Source organism: Triturus cristatus, chromosome 6 (genome assembly GCF_964204655.1).
Source record: "Triturus cristatus chromosome 6, aTriCri1.1, whole genome shotgun sequence".
Lineage (NCBI taxonomy): Eukaryota > Metazoa > Chordata > Amphibia > Caudata > Salamandridae > Triturus > Triturus cristatus.
This window is the reverse complement of record NC_140589.1, coordinates 265344460-265366549: the sequence shown is the minus strand read 5'-3', so window position 1 is coordinate 265366549 and position 22090 is coordinate 265344460. Positions and strand designations below refer to the sequence as shown.

General features: G+C 46.3%; 1 protein-coding gene across 2 annotated transcripts in view; it reads right to left on the bottom strand.

The window, feature by feature from the left end:
- Nucleotides 1-22090, bottom strand: part of PUM2 (pumilio RNA binding family member 2) — an 886789-nt gene that overhangs the window by 332531 nt on the left and 532168 nt on the right. Inside the window, exon 16 of one of the 2 annotated variants that reach the window (XM_085610624.1) lies at nucleotides 5425-5559. In XM_085610624.1, the coding sequence (XP_085466750.1) occupies nucleotides 5425-5559 (135 nt within the window). The remainder of the gene's footprint in view (nucleotides 1-5424; nucleotides 5560-22090) is intronic. The other variant, XM_085610625.1, reaches the window with a different exon arrangement.

The following is a 22090-nucleotide window of genomic DNA, read 5'->3' as shown; positions in this document are numbered from 1 at the left end:
AGACCTATCTCAAGCCCCCCAACGACGCCTGCAGCCTCGATCTGGAGGATCCCCGACCAGAGCTGGTAAGGAAACCCGATGCCTAAAGACACCCCTGCACCCGACGCCCCACGTCTTTGGGTGGCCCAACCGGCGGTGTCCATGAAACCCCCTGCATACCAACTTACCTTTCCAACTGGTGGTCGCCTCCAGGAAGCCTCCCTGCCCAAACTTGCAGTCTTTGTTCTGACCAAAGATCTTCCATCGAAAACAACAGGGCACCAAACGCAAAATCAGCACCCTGCACCCATGCCCCTGTGGGTGCACATTGTGTGCTAACTCGGATCCCCCTTTGCCCTGAGCTTAACCCTAGGAGCTTTTCTCTCTCAACCCAGTGGCCTGCCTGAGAGCAGCCACCAACAGACAGCCTACTGCCGCTGAGGGTGCACCTTTGGTGCTACTTTGTTTCCCATTTGCCCGGAGCTTCCTACAGTAACCAAGTAGTCCAACAAATGCAAAGTTGTATATCCCACCGCTGATCCACCAATGTAGGAAGGTAGCTCTGTATATACTATACTAAAGTGAGGTATTGTGTGCACAGAGTCCAGTGAATCCCCAAAGGTAGGCAGAGGTAAAGTTAGATAGCACCTCACTCCGTTTTGTGGTAGTGTGGTCGAGCAGTAAGGCAATATCAGAGGTGGCATGGATGGAGGGGTAGTCTCGAAGGGGAAGGAGTAGCCCCTTCGGACTATCTGCAAAACCCACCTGTCCGACGTGATGTTTTGCCAGTGGGAGAGGTGATGGGGAATCCTGCTGCCCAATGGCAATTGATGGGCCTGAAAGGCCGGACTAGGAGGGTTTGGAGGCTGCTGCAGAGGGGTACTGGTGGACTGGCCAGCCCGCTGGCCCCCTGACACACGGCAGTGGAATCCACGTCCCCGGCCACGTAGAGGCTGGACAGCTTGTGCAGGCCTGTGGCTTTGGGTGGAACGTGGCAGGGCACCCCTTCCATAGATACGAAAGGGGCGAAAAGCAGGCTGGGCGGGAAGTGGAAGCGAGGCCTAGAGATCTGGCCATAGCCTTAGAATCCTTTAAGCGCTCAAGCGCGTTGTCTGCCTTGTCGCCAAACAGGCGATGGCCATCAAAGGGCATGTCCAAAAGCGTTGCTTTAGCATCAGCCGAGAAGCTAGTGTACCTCAACCAGGCATAGCTTCTCAGTGCTACCCATGTGGAAATCGTTCTGCCCAGTGAGTAAGCGGTATCCAGCCCACACCGGATGGCGAACTTTGCTGCGTCTCTGCCTTCGGCGACAGCACAAGAAAGCATGGCCTGGGCCTCCTTCGGGCACTGTGGCAGCACCGGCGCAACCTTGTCCCACACCGAGTGGGAGTAACGGCCTAATAGACATGCGGTGTTCACCGACCACAGTCCCAAGTTGAAGGAAGAAAACATCTTCTTCCCAAGGTGGTCCGGCTTCTTGGATTTCCTATCAGGTAGTGCGTTAGGGCCTGCGCCTTTGGACGTGGAGGCTTGGACTACCAATCTCTCTGGGGTAGGATGGGAAGAGAAGAATCTCGGTCAGGAGGTTAGACCTGACCGCCACTGTAGGAAGCTCGAGGTTTAGGGCCTCAGCTGCCCTATGCAACACCACTGTAAGACGCACCCTCCTCCGAGCCACGGTTGGGGGAGAAAGCATGCCAAGGTCTGGGGAGGTCTCCAGACGACTGGCGTCACCCAATTCCTCTCTCCAATCCGGTACCACTAATTGGTCTGCAAGAGGGTCCACAGACCCCTCCCAGTCCTCACCCTCTCCTCAGAGGAGAACAGGGGCACAAAAGTACAGGTCGGTGCTGGTCCCGACGCTGGATGACACAACCGGCGTCGGAGGCGGCAGATGTATCATCACTGGATTCGGTGCCTGAGGAGGTGGCACGAGGTTGACCGGCGCCGATCCAGATCCAGGCCTGGATCCTTGGGGGCCTGCATCGAAGGCCTAGAGCCCACAACAGAGTCCGTAGAGCCCGAGGGCCGCCTGCGGAGTTGGGCTGCCCGAAGATGGAGTGCAAGGCTTCGTAAAAACTTCGAAGCTGGGCAGGGGTCACTCCGGCTCCCAGAAAGGGAGGGAAGGCTGTTGTCGACCCAACAGGCTCTGCGGGCGGACCCGGACAACTACCTTTCGCGTCTCGTGTCGCGTAAGCCGACGGACGGGGAGAACGATGATGCTTCTTCGCCTTCTTTTTGTGCTTCGACTTATCCGAAGCTGAAAACTTCGATGAGTGGTGGTGGTGGCTCCGCGACCTACCTCTGGACCGGGACCTTGAACGGCGGGGAGCAGACTGCCGGGCATCGAGAAGCTTTTGGGGCCACTCCCGCAAAGACTTCGGACTCATGACCCGGCAGTCAGGGCACGACTTCGGATCGTGGTCGCGCTCCAGGGGCACACGAGGTGCGGGTCCATGACCAACATCAATTTGCGAAGGGAGTCACAAGCCTTAAAACCGGTCCTACGTGACATCCCTCCGTGCACCAGGAGTCGATCGACAAAAAAGGTGTCAACAAAAGTCGCAAAAACGGAGTCAAAAAGTGACTCGAGGTACCACTCTCTCTCTGGATCTGAGCTGGCTGGCGCGGAAAAAGAAAGAACTGATGTCAGCGCATGAGGGTGACATGTACGTAGATACCGCGATGTCAACACGGCAACCACGATACCGACGACGAACGCGGAGTCGACCGACGCCACCTATCGACATGCAGGAATACTGCTACGAAAAAAAATTCTCCGGATCCAGTCTGACGCCTAGGGGTAATTCTAAGGTAAGTAATCTATAACAAATAGTCTCTTTCAGATACTGCATGTAATATTTGTAAGTCACCCCTACAGCAGGCCTGACAGCACGATGGCAGGGTGTGGAATATTGCATGTGCGGGCATACCTGCATGAGCAGAGATGCCCCTGTGCTGGTCAGTCCTATTACTACCAGTACAAGTGACTAGGGAAGCCATTTTAAAACCTGTGCTGGACACAGGTGAAAATAGGTTGCCCAGCTACATGATGGCTTCACTGAAAATAGGCATGTTTGGTATCAAACATCTTGTACTGGTAACCCCACACCGATGCCAGTGTTGGATTTACCAATACATGCACCTAGAGGGTGCCCCCTGAAAACCTACCAGCTCTGGTGTACTTGCTGATTGGTTTCTATCAGCCTGATACCTGAGACGCTGTACTGACCTCTTAGGGTGAGACCCTTTGCCCTCAGGAGACCCAGAACAAAATCCTGCCTGGGAAGAGGGTGTAACAACCCTCCCCACAGATTGACCTGCTGGTTAGCACACTTGAGCTGGCGAGCTTTAAAAAAGCTGCTGCCTTTGGAATACAAATTTGAAAGATAAAGCTACCCCTCCTATCCAGAGCCCCCATGGCACCTGGCCGGAAGGGAAAATTAGCTAGGCAGGCGTGCCACCTCCAGGCTAGGCTACTGTTAGGTGGACACCATTTTTCAGAAGTAGCCATCTTTGGCATAGTTATGCCCACTTCTCACAGGAAGTGGTTATATATGGGGTGTAGTGACCCCAAGGGTCAGTAGACCATTGGCTACTACCCTACACTCCCATAAATTCAGGTTTTAGGGGAGCCCCAGGCACTGAAATGCAGATCCCTGATGACCTAAGAAGAGAGAGGACACTGAAGAGCCACAAAGCAAAGCAGAGAGAAGGCAAAAAGCAGCTGACCTGGTACCAACCCTGCCAGCGTCCCTCGTCTAAAACTGCATTAAAGTCGACTCGTTCTGCAGCTGTCAACTCCAGAAACTTGGGAGAACTGCCTACCTTTGAAAAAGACTGAAGACATCCCATGAGCAGCGGACCTGTTCTGAAAACACTCCACAAAAGAAGACTGAGGCCTCCGGAACTGCCAAACCCCGACAACTGAAGTCACCTCTTCACCAGTTGTCTCTGGCCTGAGTCGAGCTGAAGTGGCCCAACTGTGCCAACAAGGTTCTCCAGCCCTCCAATCCATTTTTGTTTCACCCCTCTTGGACTCCCTGACGTCACCTGTAGCCTCTACACGCAGACCCCCCCCCCCCACTCCCCCCCCCTGACTGCTACGGTAAGGATAATGTGATGCCTAAGGACACCTCTGCACCCGTCCCCCTGTATACACAAGGCTTGAGCCCACTTGCTGGTTCAGCCGGGCTGGCTTCCTAGCCAGAGCCTGCAGCCTCTTTTTGCAGTGACCGATCCCCACTGAAATGCATTGGGTTCATGACACCAATTTGCACCCTGCCGCCCTCGAGCTGCTGGTGGTGTACTGCTGGTGCTGCCTTGGACCCTGCCCAACACTCACCTTAACTCCTGGAGACTGGTCCTGAAAGTCTATGTACAGTACTTGTTTGCAGAACTTGTTCTTCCTTCCATGAGATAACATTGCAGAACTCAGAAATTGCACTAAGTGCCCACTTTTTAAAGGGAAAATAATTTATATTTAAAAACATGCTCACATGAATGATTTTCCTCTGATGCCTAAACATATATAAAGATACTTGCTATTTTTATAAATTCGTGTGGATCTCCTCCCCGAGTCTCGTGTGTCATTTATTAATTATTGTGTGTACTTGCAAATGTCTTGAAATCCTCTGTGTTAAGTCTAAGGCTGCTCGACCACACTGCCCAGTAATAGAGCACTTTTAGATTACATAGTAAGCCCCTGTCCACTCATAAGGGAACCCCTATACTCTTTACATTATATATCAGATTTTTGATTTACCACATAAAGAGGCAGCTTCCTACACTAAGGTGAGGCAAATCAGGAATTGACACCCAGTGTGCCAGCTGGCAACTAATATACAGCACTGTCACACCTAGAGGTAGAGTCGCGGCTGAAGCTGTGTGGGGGGGGGGGGGGGGGGGGGGGGGGAGAGAGAAGATTTCTGTACCAGTCAGCAGCTAGGAGAGAATTCACATAGTGAGGAATCTGCAGGAAGATGTGTCTGTCAGGAAACCAAGACTCAATGGAATCCTGCTATCATTTAAGATGAAACTGAAGATACATCTTTTTGATACATACCTATACAACTATAACCATCTTTAGTTTTTGAATCCAACTTGACTTTCTTCTTTACTCCCCTTGCTTTACTTAACCATATTTATACTATTTGACTCTACGATTTGTTCTTTATGTATGTCCTAGTTGCCTGTTTCACTGTTTGTAGGTCTAGGTCCATGGTACATAAATAGGCCTTATAAATCCATAAATATTTCATAGAATGGATAACAAGGCACTCAGTCTTATAGAGGGGATATATTCAATAGGATAAAAAGGGGATACAATCAACAGGTTGAAATGTCTAGAAGTATCAAATACAATAGATTTTACATTTACTTGTATACGAAACCTAAATTATCATGCTAAGTAATTAAAGCACAAAATACATAGCAACAACTTACAATTACCTGCTGGTCAGGTGAAATAGATTCTAGAGCTTTCTGGATAACGCGACATCCATACATCTGAAGAGCAAGTGGCAGAACATGACCACGAATGCGGGTAGCCAGGGCTAATTTCTGATCCATACTCCCAAACTACAGAAACAAAAACATGATTTGGTTTATTTAACACAATTGAAAGACTTTCATTAAGATGGAAGGTTTACAAATGTCACAAGATACACTGTGCTCTATTGCAGAATAACAATCGAAAAACAATTCAGCCCAAACATAGAAAGTTGCTCCTTCCCACAAAATTACATCACGTTATGTATATTTTAAAAACCATTTATTGAGCAACTCATCCGAGTTAAAATGGTAATGTCCTATAAAAAAAAACAATTTTTTTTTGCTCCTTTACATTTTCAATTACAAGTTAATTTGTGGGGCTGGTCACATCACAAACTAAAGCTGAGAAATCAAGGTCAGCCATGCTAGAAATAGACCCTGGAACAAAGCAGGCATGAAGGGTTGAGGATAACAAAATGGTTACTTAGGAGTAGTTTCTGGATTCACATGCTGTTTATAATTCCACCATCTAGTTCTTAGGTCCGGAATTGTCTCCTTGAAGACTCCTCCATTTTTCCGTGGGCGTAGTCGACCATATGGGCTTAAACCAGTCCTTGAGTGATGTCAGACGTAGTCGCCAGGAACCCCTCGAACCAGTTACCATCTTCAAAACCTTTTTTCTTCTTTCCATTTTTAGGTCTCGCCTGAGACAGCGCATGCTGTCTCTTCTAGACATTTAGTAAGTGGCTTTTAAAAGTGCCACCAGAGGCTTTTGGTAGCCTAAAGCTTGAGTGCACGTGAGCGTGCACGCCCGCAGCCGCCATCTGCCTTTCTGTCATGGCTCGTTAAGCCTCCTTCACCCCCTTGATGTCTGCTCTCACTACCCCCCTCCCTTCTCCCCCCCCCCCCTCCTCGTTAGCTTGTTATTCTTAACTTCGGAAGCATCTGATGTGAATTCTTCAAGGAGCAATTCACTTCCGACTAAGTAATGCCGCCTCAGACAGTAGACATTTTCTGGTGCTTGTTGTGTGTTTCTTTGCGTCGCATTTGGCATATAATCACTGTATATAACGATACACCATTAAGCACTCTTAGATCTTTTTCACTATACGGTAACTTGTTGCACAGTGCACGTTTTTGATTTAATTCTTCAATTTGTTATAATTAGCGTCCAGTTGTGTTAACTTTCTCCACCCCTGCTTAGCTGTTTTCACACTAGTTGCCCCGTCTACTGTTGGGGTCTCCGTTTGGACTACATACAGTTGGGACGAGTTTGTGGGGTTACATTGCACGTCAGCCTGTCCATGCAAGCCACTGTGCTTTACCTATGGGATTCCCTTAACCAGCACTGCACTGTATTTAGGCCATAAGCCCTATCTTTCATTGAGATCGCACTCGCATCTCACCGTCTTTATGGCGTTTAGCTCCCACGCTCGTCAGACCTTAATGCGAAGATTGCTAGTTCACACGTCTCCTTCACATTTTTATTTCCCCACTGCGCCGCCACTCTCATTTCTTTACTTCTTTTACTGTCCTCGGAACCTCTCCCGTTTCGGCATCGGATATCTATACACGATATGGGGCATTGTCGTGATTGTGCATGTCATTATCTGCAGCAAAATTACAGTTAATCAGTTTGCACTGTCCTTATATTTCACGTTCACCGTAAAACACACGCATCTCGTGACTCCTAACGTAATGCAACTCAGTTACCTGCCTATAAAGCTGCTACTTGCATGTAGCCAGGTCTGTGCTCGTGTCTTCTTTGCTGCCTGCAACCACTACGGTACTTGCTGATGACATATATTTCCCCACATTTCATGATTTTCATAGTGACGTGACAAAGATTGCAAGCTTTTGTGAAGCTGCAACAAAATTCATAGACTTTTGCAAAGTATACCTTTCTGTGCAATTTGTATGGCCTCATTCAAAATATAGAACCAACTTTATAGTCAGTGAAGAGGGTGGCCTCAGCAGAACAGGAATATATGTTTGCTATATATGAATGCACACATGTATAATCAGATCAGACTCTTTATTTCCAAGAAATGCATTCTTACAGAATGAGTGCACATTATTCAATTCATTGACATAGGCAATTACAAATATCATAAACATCTACAATAAATAGCAATTAATTAAATCAATACAGCAAACACAGAACACCAACCTAAAACAAATATAAAATGGTATATAAATTAAAATATCTTAAAGTTAATTGAGCGATCTGCAGCCCGTTATCTTACACGTATCAAAATGTTTGAAAGTGCAATAGTTTAGTTTAACCAACACATGCAAAGCTCATTCCATCAGTTAAAGCTACAAGAGAGCATTATACAGGCCTACATAACATAAACCGGCAGAGAGACGATCCATTTAAAACGAGCATTGGCATTGCAAATAGGCCTCGCTTTTGGGACCTTATAAGTATTCAGTTATGCAGCACAATATCCTTGGTGCAACAACATCAACTGTTGCATGGCTAAACACTTATAAGGTACAAGGTTTAGCCATGCAACAGCTGATGATGTTGCACCAAGGATATTTTGCTGCAAAACTAAATACTTATAAGATCCCAAAAGCGAGACCTATTGGCTATGCCAATGCTTGTTACTTTTGTCAAGCAACATGTTCGTTTCCTTCATCTTCCTTGATGTTCTCTATAATTTAATGTAACAAACACACCTCTAGTGTTGGAGGTAGGTGGGTCTCATCTGAATCCAGAAACTTTTTCAGTCTGCAACACTGCAGAACGGACACGTGTGTCGGCACTCTGCAATATTCATCGCGCACTTCCATTTGATGCGGCAAGCCTAATAAAGCATTGTAATTGGATTGATGCAGTGATCCTTTTAAAAACTATTCCAAATTGACTTTGGGCTGACACTGTGATCATATCCCATTGCGGGGGTGTTGTGGCCTGAGCAGCGCACCGATTTCCAAACGCTGTTACTTCCGTAAATGGGGTCTCTTGAGTTTGCAGTGCACTGATTATTTAACGGTGCCAGTTACAAAATTGGGGTTATCATTACTTGAGACTATAGACCGAAGCCCCCAGGCACACCTCATCTCTATCGGGGATTGTGGTTTGTGAGTACCATCAGCAATTGACATACCAAGACTGATATTTATTTTACAGTCTATGGACCTATAATGGACTCCTCGCCAAAAGAGTCCTCCAATATTTGAAGGAGGTTTTAGTAAGAAAAAAAACAGATTCCAAGACCAATGATTTGAAGATCCATTCTTGAATGTACGGTTTATCATTTGCTGCATGAGTACTACCTAATGGGTGTTAGCCATTCTTCATCCTGATGTTGATTCTGTGTGTGAGAAAATGCCATCTTTCCACTTAGACAATGAAGACTCTCCAAGGCAAGGTTAGTCTCATCATCTTTCGTTTGGGGGAGGGGATGGTTGTGTGAGAGAGTGCCATTTTTCTTGCATGGTATGCCCCCACTTTTTGCTGAATTGCTGATGTACTTTGACTGAGTGTGCCGTGGGCTACAGCCAATCTGGTGCCCACGGCCTATGTTCTTTCCCTAAAACTATACTGAAACCTAAACCCAATTGGCATCTCTGGCCACAGGTCAGCCCCTGGTAAATGGTATCATAGGTACCCAGGGCACTGTGACCAGAGAAGGCCCCTAAGGGCTGCAGCACTTATTGTGCCACCCTTAGGGACCCTGTCCCCTTACATATACACACACTGCCTTTGCAGGTTGAGTGTCTGGGTGCAGACCCAAACAGAGTCGACGGGGCACCCATCCGTGTGTGCCATGTCCACAACACACACTGCCCTGGCATACATCAGCCTCCCCTCTAGCTGGGTGCCCTATGCCAGTGGTGTGGGCACAGGTGCATGAGCCCTGTGCCCCTACAGTACCCAGGTCCATTCCTGGGCACTGTTAGTGCAGTGCTGCCATTTAAGAGTATATGGTGCTGGAAGATCGTCAACACGAACTCGACAGAACCATGATGGCTGCACTGAAGACTGAGAAGTTTGATACATTAAACCCGCACTGATGCCAGTGTGGGATTTAATGTACAATGAATGAAAGAGGGCATCTTAGAGATGCCCCCTGAACCTAACCTACAATCCACGTCTTGTCTGAGGGACTGCCTAGGCTGCCACACAGCAGACATGTTGCTGGACCCCTGGGTAGAGAGCCATCCGCTCTCTTGGGCCTGCAACAATGCACATCCTGGGTGAGGTGCTAGGTCTCCTCCCCCAGGATGGGCAGAGGAAGCTTCAAAGGCATTTCGCCATTGTGAGCTTCTCCAGGCCACTTGCTGTACTCAGCAACTGGCCCCAACCGGTTCTGACCCCCACTCTGGCGGGAAGACTGGCCGGAAACCCCAAGGAAGGAAAGGGGGTGTGGCAGCCTCTGCAAACCCCACCCCTCAGGTGGGGGAGGCGAGGTGAAGCACATCTCCAGGCTCTTCCATCTTGAAGATGGGAAGCCCTGCCCAATCTGGACTAGGCTACAGCCTTCCTTCCCCAGGAGAGTGGCAGGATAGGGGGTGTACCCACCCCAGGACAGGCACCCATTCGTCCCTGCCCTTTACCTACCTGTAATGCCCCTAAATCTAGTATTTAGGGGCACCCTGAACCTTCCTACTTAGATCCAGATTCCGAAACAGCAAAGAAGATCAAGAAGAAAGAAGATCTGCCGTGCAGCTTCTAACAAGAGGAAGACACCAACTGTTTTGGCCCCAGCCCTACCTGCCTGTCGACCCTCGAACCTGCTCCTGCTAAATCCCGGCTCAAAGCAAGTAACTGACCCCTGGCATCAGCCAGGAACCGTGAACCCTGTACACTCTGCACCTGCCAAGCCTGGCCTGTGACGGAGTGGACCAAGACCACGAGGACGTCCCCCTGGCGACTGTGACCCCGAATCCAGCATTCAAGGACCCACCTCGACGCTGCGGACGACGCCTCCACTTTAGAGAGAAAGGTTATATCTAACTTGAGCCTCTGCCAAATCACGGAGGACTGTGGAAACTCTGTGCACACTGTACCTATTTGGGAACAGTATATACAGCGCCACTTTCCTACACCAGGTACCCCTCATCAAAGCCATATGTAGGAAGCTGGCTCTGTATATACAATACCATAGTGAGGTATAGTGTGCACAGACTCCAGTGGAACCCTGTAGGAAACGGACTATATATACTACACCGAAATGAGGTATAGTGTGTATAGAGACCAGGTTACCCCAGGGGTTGGCAGAGGTTAAAGTTAGATAGAACCTTACTCTCTAATTGTGGTAGTGTCGTCAAGCAGTAAGGCAGTATCAGAGGACAGTGTTAAGCATTTGATGTGCACACTCAATCAGCAAATTAATTCACACACTCAAGAACTGAACTCTAGGCCAATTGTTTTTGTATAAAAAATATACTGTTTTATTTTAGAACCAAGCAAGCCTGGCACAGGTAAGCATAAAATACTTTACAGGAATAAGTTGCTGAGTGTAGAACAGTTTGAAAATGCAATGGAAATTGTAATTGTGATTTACAGGGAATGCAGTAGGTTGGTAATGTGAGAAAGTGGCTCTGTATATACTGTTCCTTAATAGGTAAAGGGTGTACAGAGTCCACCGTCCCCCAGGGTTTGACAGAGGCTAAAGTTAGATATAACCTTACTCTCTAAAGTGGTAGCTTGGTCGAGCAGTAAGGCAGTATCAGAGGACAGTGCAAAGCATGTGTTGTACACACTCAGTCAGCAAATGGTCTCACACACTCAATAACTGATCTCTAGGCCAATGGTTTATATATAAAAAATATATGCTTGTTTTATTTTAGAACCAACACTTGGATTTAAAATATACTTTCTCAGAATGAGATGTTTCATATAAATACTTTTGCAATATGCAATTGACTTTTGTAAACAGTTACAAGTGGTTGCAATAGGCAACTCTATTTTAAACACAACAATGCATTGAGCTCAATGGAAAATTCAAGTTATTTGCAACAGATTACTTTTTAGATTACTTTTGGAATTCCAGAACTGGATCCGTACTCAGAATCAAGTGATGAAAGTCGACTTAATTACTGTAATGATTTTTAAACAATATTTAGCTATTTTAAAAGTTGACACTTAGAAAATATTTCAAAGAAAACAGTCAATGATTCCCTATGGAAGAAAATTCAAGTTGCAGGTACAGTATGTTCTCGTTACTTTTGTAATCCAGCACTGGGTGCCTAGACTCAGTACTGGGACCTTTATCCAAAACAGGTAAGTAATTACGTTTTCAGATATTATACGATTTTTGAAGAATATTTAAAGATTGCAGAAATTGACACTTAGAAGAAATTGCACAGAAAAACAGTCAATGATTTCCTATGGAAGAAAATTGGGTTACGGGTAAGTACAGTTGTAAGTATTTTTCAGAGTCAGTGCTGGGCACCAAGATCCAGCACTGGGAGCTCACCTAAGAGCAGGTGAGTAATTTGGATTTCGTTACTCGGCTGATTTTTGGTGAGTATTTTAAGATTTGAAAAGTCCACACTTAGAAGAAATTTCAGGAAAAAGCCAGTCAATGTTACCCTATGAAGAAAATAGAGTTATCGGTTTAAAGGTAAGTACTCGACTGGCAGAGTTGAGGTTCTGGGCATAGACTCAGGGGTCCCCCAGAGTCAGGTAGGTACAGTTGGTTCACCCTCAGCGACTCTTGGGCGGCCGGGTGCAGAGAGAGTTAGGCCCAATGTTATCCTATGAGGGATAGGGGGGGCCTTGGTTGGTGGCTGCTGACTGGCAACCCACGCGGCTGTGGGAGCTGGGATCCTGGTCACTTACTCAGGGCAAGTGGGGAAGTAGGTAGGTGTAGAGTTTTCACTGCCAGGGCCACTGGGGCGGCTGGGTGCAGGGTGCTTTTGAGCCTTCGGGCGCTCAATTGATTTCAATGGGAAATGTCCGGTTTAGAAAGACTGCAAGCTCGGGGACGAGGATTCTTCAGGTGCCACCACCACTTCGAGAGGTAAGTTGGGTAGTTGGAGGATAGGTAGGTACCCCGCGATTGGGCACAGGGGGCCGCGGGGCGCCGCGTGCAGGGGTGCCTTTTGGTGTCTGGAAATCTTACCCTCTGTTGATCGCGGTGGGGGGGGGGGGGCACCTTGTTCTGAGGCTGCAGGCTTCTTCAGGAGTGTCGAGGGAGGTCCTTGGGTGCCGGACTTGGGGTCACAGTCGCTGTGGGGTCGTCCTCGTGGTCTTTGTTCACTCCGGCACTGGCCAGGCTTGGCTGGTGCAGAGTGTGCTGGGTTCGCGGTACCGGGCTGCTGCCAGGAATTAGAAGTAGGTTTTGAGTAGAGCCTCTACTCATGGGAGTCCCAGGGGCTTAGAGCCAAAAGGTAGCCAGGTCCTCCGGGGTTTGTGAGGTTGCTGGCCACAAGAGATGCCGGGTTGGAGCAGGTTCGAGGGTCGACAGGCCGGTAGGGCTGGGGCCAAAGCAGTTGGTGTCTTCCTCTTTTTAGCAGCTACAGGGCAGGTCTTCTTTCTTCCTGCTCTTCTGTGTAGTTTTGAATCTGGAATCTGGGGAAGGAAGGTTCAGGGTGCCCCTAAATACTAGATTTAGGGGCGTTACAGGTAGGTGATGGGCAGGGACCAATGGGTCCCTGTCCTGGGGTGGGTACACCCCCTATCCTGCCTCTCTCCTGCGGGAGGGGGGCAGTAGCCTACTCCTGATAGGGTAGGGCTCCCCATCTTCAAGATGTGCTTCACCTCGCCTTACCCACCTGAGGGGTGGGGTTGGCAGGCTGGCACATCCCCTGTCCTTATTTGGGGTTTCCGGCCAAGCTTCCCGCAAGAGTGGGGGGTTGCAGTGGCCTGGGGAAGCTCACAGAGGCGGCATGCCTTTGAAGCTTCCCCCTGCCCATCCTGGGGGAGGAGATTTAGCACCTCGCCCAGGATGTGCATTGTTGCAGGCTCCGGAGAGCAGGTGCTCTCCTACACAGGGGTCCAGCAACATGTCTGCTGGGTGGCAGCCTAGGCAGCCTCAGAGCAGACGTGGATTGTAGGTTAGGTTTAAAGGGGGCACCCCTAAGATGCCCTCTGGGGTGCTTGGTACATTAAATCCCACACTGGCATCAGTGTGGGTTTAATGTGCTGAGAAGTTTGATACCAAACTTCTCAGTTTTTAGTGTTGCCATTATGGTGCTGTGGAGCTCGTGTTTGACGAGCTCTACAGCACCATGTACTCTTAAATGGCAGCACTGCACCTACAGTGTTCAGGAATGGACCTGGGCACTGTAGGGGCACAGGGCTCCTGCGCCCACACCATTGGCATAAGGCAACCAGCTAGAGGGGTGGCTGATGTATGCCATGGCAGTGTAGGTGATGGGCATGGCACACAGGGATGTGTGTCATGTCGACTTTGTTTTTGTCTTGCACCCAAACACTCAGCCTCCAAAGGCAGTGTGTGTGTGTGTAAGGGTACAGGGCCTCTAAGGGTGGCACAAGGAGTGCTGCAGCCCTTAGAGGCCTTCCCTGGTCACAAGGCCCTGGGTACCTAGGGTACCATTTACCAGGGGCTGACATGTGGCCAGGGTTTGCCAATTTGGGTTTGTTTTGTTTTAGGGAAGGAATATAGGCCCTGGGCACCTGATTGGCAGGAGCCCAGGGTACACTCAGTCAAAGTACATTCAGCAATTTAGCAAAACGTGGGGGCATACCATGCAAGAAAGAGGGCACTTTCTCACACATAGGCCCTGGGTACCTGATTGGCAGGAGCCCAGGGCACACTCAGCCAAAGTACATCAGCAATTCAGCAAAAAGTGGGGGCAAAACATGCAAGAAAGATGGTACTTTCTCACATCCATGGATTAGAGGATTGTGCTGCCACCCTTTTCCCATCCTTCTCATCTTTTCTATTGGGGAATTGGGCCATTATGCCACGCTCCAAATCCTCTTTTCACCCTGGGCTTTGCACTGTGCTCTTGTTTTTACACACACCCATTCCGGTATTCCCAGCAAGGCTGCATGGAATCTTAGTTCTACCTCAGCCCATGCTGAGATCACCAGATCATTCCATAGCAGACATTAAACAGGAATTGCAGAAGGCACAACTGCCTTCTTTTGGCCCGTAAACCCCCCCCCCACTGGGAGGACACCATAGCCGTGGGATAAACCTTAATATGGCTTTCAGCACTGCTGACTGGCTAAGTTTGTTCGGCAAAATAATTCCTCTGGGGATACCAGTTTTTTAGTCACCATGGTGGCAGTTGCATCGACATGCTGATAACAAATTAAGATGGACCATACTGGAAAAAATCCATACACCCAGTGTCAAAAACATTAATGGCCTCAGGTGTAAAAGAGAAGTATATTGGATTGTTACCCTTCGTACCGCAGTTACAGGACTCAATGAATGCTGCCCCTGGCAGAATGCCTTATTATGAATCCTCCATCTTAGGCTCTGTATTCCCCATAGAGGCTCCTTTTTGTCATATCTCCAGTTTATCGATCTATTTCATAAGAGACTTCTTTAACTGTGTCTGATATCTTTTGGCGGCCTATTCTCTTGGTACGACATATCCTTGGCTTTGTATTCCATTCTTTGCCCATTTTTACACTCTATTCTTTCAATCCCGACTGTAGAAACCTTTTACTCTTAGATGTTATGATATTCCATTTAGCCTGATTATTGTTTTCTAAAAAAAAATTTCGCGTCTATCTTATCCTTTAATGTCTTATTATCACCATAGAGCCCCTTGATGGTCTGTTGGCATATAATGAGACTTGTTTGGAATGAGTAGTCTGTCATCTATTTCCCTTACCTCGTACGGATATTTTGTCAGTTGTTTATTCGTTTTATGTATACAAATATTTGATGGCAAAATTATGTATGCTGCTTCAGTCCACTTACTGGATATTAGTTTTGTAGTGTGCTATCTTTCAGAATGGTTTGTCCGTTCGTCCGCGGAACATATATACCCCTAAAATGGTGCCCAGCTGTATGCGCACTAGATTTTCAGCATCCTATTTACGTATGTACATAACAAGGTGTATGTAATTATGCCGGGTATTTATTTAGCGAGACGTGCCACGACTAGCTGGGATTCTCCGACGGGCCGTGCTTGCTATCAGACCGTACTCTGCTTCTTTACCAGGTAAGCAGGAATGATGGGAGAGTTACTTCAGGACGGGCCTTAGAGTCTTAGTACTTCCTTCACTGATTCGCCTTGTTTATTTCTTTGTAGTTTATCTGCATTATACCCTCCCGACTTATATGAGGCGGCGGTAGTGAGATACATACAAATATACAAATCTAGTAGCATCTTCATATCGGCAGCAAGTAAGCGAAATATATGGTCTATCTAGCTAGGTGTAGATTACACTACCGGCATACAATTGGGTATGCTTTCTATCTGTGGACATGTATTGTACGTGTGTGTACATTTATTCAGTTTTTCTATTTTTTAGGGCACGTTTATACTTTTCAGATTGAGGATCATCTATTCTTGTGTATACTTTTTTGGAATGTTTTGTATACCCTAGATCGACAGTCAAAATGTAAGTTTAGTTTCTTATTAGTTTTAAGGTTTTGTCTCCTTCATCTATATGGACTCCATATTTATCTATTTATTTTCCATATTTGTAGCGAATTTCTTTGTATGGGGTACATCATTCATTGGTACCCGTACTTCCTGTCTTACCAACATTCATTTGTGAAAAACGAGTAGCCACTTATCCAATTAGCTGGTAATTATACATGCTTGGACATTGTTTATTATTGTTTCTTCCTTACTCTTACCTTCTTTATATTATTCTCAGCTATGAGTAGTTTAATCTATCTTAGATATATCACTAGTAATTCTTCTTTACACTCTATCTTTAATTGGCACTGGTCTAGTCTTTCTGCCTTTTAGGATTCTTAACTGAACAGGCTTTTTATATTTTCACACTTGACCTGGGAGCTTTAGCGGCTTTCTAGTATGGCACTTTATATCTTGGTGTCTAATAGATGGTGGTTTGCTCCAATAGATATAGGTATTTTTGGTTTTAATATATTTATATTTGTTATTGTTTGCCTCATTATTGTTCACAGATTCTGTATAAGAATAGTGTGCTTCCAAGGAGCCCCTTCACCTCGCAGTCTCAATTTAATAAAGAGACTCATTAGATGGGAATTCTGACCACTTTATGATTTCTTCCTACTGCGCCCTGACGAAGGAACTGGTGGACTTCTTGGTCCACTCCGAAACGTGCGTCGGCGCTTTGGCTGTTCATTGGTTGATATGAAGAATTTGTGTTAGTGTATTTTTGTATTTTTTCTTTTAGTATTATTTATGTGACATACACATGTTTTTTGTTGCGTTTCCTATGTATTTTGCTCTATTCGCATGTCTGCTCTGCTTTACTGTGCTGTGTGAGGTTCTATTTTGTGTTACATCATTATTGTTTTTTGTACGTGGGCTCTTGTAGGTATTTTGCTAGTACAAATTATTGAAACTGTGTAAATTGAATTGTCTTTTGTATATTATTGTTCATATAAAAATAAATTTAAAAAAAGAATAATACTTTTTTTCTGTGACTTAATGAGGCTTTAATTATTTGTGGGATGTATTACCAATTAAGACGTTTATAGGGGGAGGTTCTGTTAGTGGCAGTTGCACCTGTATCCCTTTAGTGCCTCTACTCTAACCTCATTGATATGTGGCTGTTGTCTGCATCTTCATTCCCCAGTGAACTAGGTCAGACAGCCAGGGCAACTACATCCACCCGACTCCCTGAGATTTAGGTAACTTCAGTGTGCTCTCTGACCTGGTCAGGGCACACCAAAGATCCCATCAGGAGGCTCACCACCCCAGTGGTAACAGGAGGTGTACTAGTGGAAGCCTTTTTTAGAACTGGAAGAGTACCCACTTCGGTGTCCATTGGCTTTACAATTGAAACACAAAGCCTTTTTGGGATCCCAATTCCTACCATGGTATTTACCCTTGGATTGTGAAGCGTCTCTGGGTCCACCCTCCTAAACAGGTTTCTAGGGGCCTTTTAAAGCCCTTTTTCCTTAGGCTGTACCACATCTTTCCCTTTGAGGGGGGAAGGGGGGGGGGGGGAGGGGGGAAGACACCCTAGTCTTGACTCAATGGTCAGCCTTCTTCCACAACTCCCGGGGAGTGACCAAACCTAGGATCACCAACTTTTGATGCAATTATTCAGAAGTATGGGTACTTAATAGATGCTCTTTCATGAGTAGATTATAAAGCCCACCATAGTCTTGCACATTACTCCCTTTTTACCAATCACTTAGTGTTTTGACTGAAATGTCTACAAAATCAACTCAAGACTGACTCGAGGTATTTTGAGACTCCTTGAACTTAATCCTGTACTCCTTAGTAGTGAGTCCGAAGCGCTCAATCAGGGTATCATGGGGTCATAGGTCTCAGCATCTTCCTCATCAAGGGTCAGGAGTCTATTCCTGCACTTGCTTCAAAAAGCTCCCAGAGTAGAGAGCTTTCTCAGCTCCTGGTCTGGATCCTCTAGTGGTTCTTCTTTGGGCCTGGAGTGGACTGTCCTACCTCCATCTACAGTTTTATGTAAGAGGTGTCTACTGTTATCCTCTTCGTTTGAGTTATTAGTAGGGGAGTCATCCCCATAAGTACAGTTAGCAGACTCCTCTTCACTGACATGGCCATCTTCCCTATTTTCAGTGTCTTCATCTCTTGCCTGGGCTCTATCAAACTCAGCAAGAAACTTTTGGAGTTGTGCTTTAGTTAGTCTAGACCCAGTTGCAATTTTGCAAACCTTACAGAGGACCTTTAGCTGCCTCAAACTAAGCTGCAGGTAAGGGGTCTGGTTGAGTTACTCAACTCTATCCTCTGAAGTTGATATTTATTTTTACTGAAGTTGGGACCATCTTAAACATTTATAAAAAAAAATTCTAAAACTGTGTTTTAAGTCCTAACTCAATCAATCAATCATTTCTAAATCGCAGCACTATTACCCCTAAGGGTATCTGGGCACTGATGTTGCTGCGTTTGAGTTGAAAAGCCAGGTCATGAGTTGCTTTCTGAAAACTGCCAGGCAGGGTGGCATTCGGAGGTGTAGGGAGGAGGTCATTCCAGGCTTGTAGGGGGAGATCATCCAAGGTCATTCCAGGCTTTGGCAGCAGACTACTTTGCTTGAAAGAATGTAACTGGTATTATAATAGATCTTCTCTCCAAAAGAATCACAGTGAGGAAAGGATAGCACTTTGGTCTTGCCTTTTCTTCCCAGAAAATCTGATATGATACCAGATCACATGTCTGTGGGTTGATGGATGGCAATGACCTGAAGCAAACTGATGGATCAATATATTATGAAGCCATGACCCTAATGTCAATTCTTCAGATATTATTGTAAACAAAACTGGATGTTTACGGTATTCATTTGATGTTCGTCTGGAAAGGCATACATTATCTCTAGAGACTTGCTGGGCATGCCAAGACGCAAGATCACATTTTCCTAGCTCAGCAACGACATTTCTTTGACTTCTACGCCATACAGAACTATTTTCTTGAAGAATCCAACAGAAAGATTAGTCTGCAAGCTGTGGTTAGTTCTTTATTTCACTAGTGCCTACATTTTTTGCGCTCCAGGTCTTGACAGCAATTATGAAAGGGGTGAAGTTCTAGGAACCTTCTATTTGAACAAAAACATATTCAGATATCTTTTTAGATTCTAGCTCTGCAATGGGAAAAAAATAACTAGCTGTGTGAAGCCAGCCATGATAGGGTAATTCAGAGTAATTCTCTAGGTCCGGACTAGTAAATTTGCATTCTTCATGTACATGTTTAGAATTTTCAAGAGAGAGTGTGTGGTTTCTGGCTGTTAATGCATTCTGAAGTGATGTTACGAGGAATGAGCATCTTTCAATTAGATGTGCTTGTTTCCTATATATTCGGATCAAAGCATCCCTTGCCACTGTAGAAAGCGAGAAGTCAGGAATTAAGGCTCGAGTGCTGGTAAAGTAATCCTCACATAAAACTACATCCATGGGTGGCAAGTAAATGAGCTTGTTCTTTTGATATCCATTTCAAAGCATCCTTCTTTTTTGTAGTCAGCCAGAAGTCAGTAGCTAAGGATGGCACGATGGTAATGATATCCTTACACAAAACTATTTCTATGGGGGATAAGGAACATCAAGTTAAAATTAGTAGCCTGAAGTGCAAACTAACCCGTAAAACTCTAGAACCCTAGATCTGTAATGAGATGCAAGATCAATTTTGACAGCAGTAGAAAGAGCTGCATGAGAGAGGCAGCAGAAAAATGTACAGGAACAAGTCGTCCGTGCGGCCTCTTTCTTCATTTGCTCAATTAATATTTTGGCTTTGTAGGAGACATGGCTCTGGGCATCTCTACTCCTTCAGCCCTACTCTTACTCTGCTTCCTGCAAGGAGAATGAACTTTGCTTCTGGGCAGTGTAAGAAACTGGCTCTATATATACTGCACCAAAGTAAGGTACAGTGTGTATAGAGTCCAAGAGTCTCCAGAGCTTTGGTAGAGGTTAAAGTTAGATAGAACCTTACTCTCTAAAGTGGTAGCTTGGTCGAGCAGTAAGGCAGTATCAGAGGACAGTGTAAAGCATTTGTTGTACACAATCAATCAGTAAATGAATTCACCCACTCAAGAACTGAACTCTAGGCCAACTGTTTTTGTATAAAAAATATACTGTTGTTTGTTTTTAGAACCAAGCAAGCCTGGAAAGGAATATGCTACTTACCAGTATGCATCTGTTCTTGGCATGTAGAGCTGCAGAGTTGTACACTTAGCATAGGTCGCCATCTGGTGTTGGGCCCGGATGTTTGCAGTTTGTTTTTCTTCTTGGACAGTCTTTGGAAGTCACGAGTTTGGTGACTCCTCCTTCGGTCCGTACTGCGCATGGGCTTCGGCTCCATCCTCAGATTGTTTTTCGCCAACAGGGAAATGATGGAGCGTAGTAATAACAGTGAGAAACCCATGTGTTGTATCTAAATAAGATGTACTGGAACGGATACAGGTAGCCGGGGAGGCGGGTGGGCGTGTACAACTCTGCAGCTCTACATGCCAAGAACAGATGCATACTGGTAAGTAGCATATTCCGTTCGAGGCATATGAGCTGCAGATTGTACACTTAGCATAGATTATATAGCAGTACCCAACCTTAGCGGCGACCACCGGTATCCGTTGCAGCTGTTTGAAAAAGTGTCTTTAGTACAGCCTGGCCCACCCTAGCTTGCTGCTTGGAATGCACATCTACACAGTAGTGTTTTGTGAAGGTGTGCGGTGTAGACCATGTGGCTGCCTTGCAGATGTCATCTAAGGGTATATTCCCTAGAAAAGCCATAGAAGCCCCTAACTTTCTTGTAGAGTGGGCTTTAGGGGGAACAGATAATGTTCTCTTTGCCTTTTGATAGCAAATTTGTATGCATTTTACAATCCACCTAGCTATCCCTGATTTTGAAATGGGGTTGCCTTTATGTGGTGGAGAGAAGGAAACGAACAATTGTTTAGTCTTCCTGAAGGGTTGCGTTCTTTGTATGTAGTATAGTAACGCCCTTTTTACATCAAGTGTGTGTAAGGCCCTTTCTGCAACAGATTGGGGTTGCGAAAAGAAGACAGGTAATTCCACTGATTGATTGAGGTGGAAGGGGGAAATGACTTTGGGCAGAAACTTCGGATTTGTGCGAAGTATGACCTTGCTGTGATGCATTTGTATGTAGGGTTCCTGTATGGTGAACGCTTGTATTTCACCAACCCTTCTAAGGGAAGTGATAGCTACAAGGAAAGCTGTTTTCCAGGTGAGAAACTGTAGCTCACATTTGTGCATTGGTTCGAAGGGCGGACCCATTAGTCGTGTAAGAACTAAATTTAGATTCCATACAGGGGAAGGTGGTGCCCTGGGAGGAATTACTCGTTTAAGGCCTTCCATGAAGGCTTTAATAGCGGGCACTCTGAAGAGTGATAAATGCTGCCTGTTTTGTAGATAAGCAGCGATCGCTGCTAGGTGTAGGCGTATGGATGAATATGCCAGGTTACACCTGTGAAGATGGAGCAGATAGCATATGATGTGCTGTATGGATGCATCTAGGGGGTTGATTGTATTGTTACGGCAGTAAATTACAAATCTTTTCCACTTTGCGGCATAGCATGCTCTAGTGGTAGGACGTCTGGCTTCCATGATGATGTTCATGCAATCAGGGGGAAGGTTAAGGTATCCGAATTCTAAGATTTCAGGAGCCAGATCGCCAGGTTGAGCTGAGCTGGGTCCGGGTGCCTGATTTCTCCATGGTTCTGGGTTAGGAGGCATGGGGAAAGGTGCAGTTTTTGATGTGGCACCACTGATAGTTGTAGTAGCGTGGTGTACCACGGCTGCCTGGCCCACGTTGGAGCTACCAGAATGAGTGTGAGGGAGTGCTGTTGTAGCTTCCTGACCACTAATGGAATTAGTGGGAGAGGTGGAAAGGCGTATGCAAATCTGCCTGACCAGTTCATCCATATCGCATTGCCCTTGGACAATGGGTGTGGGTATCTGGCGGCGAAGCTTGGGCATTTTTTGTTTTTGTGGGTGGCGAAGAGGTCTATTTGAGGGTGCCCCCACTGTTTGAAGAATGGGTGAAGAACTTGTGGATGCAGTTCCCATTCGTGTAGTTGTTGCGT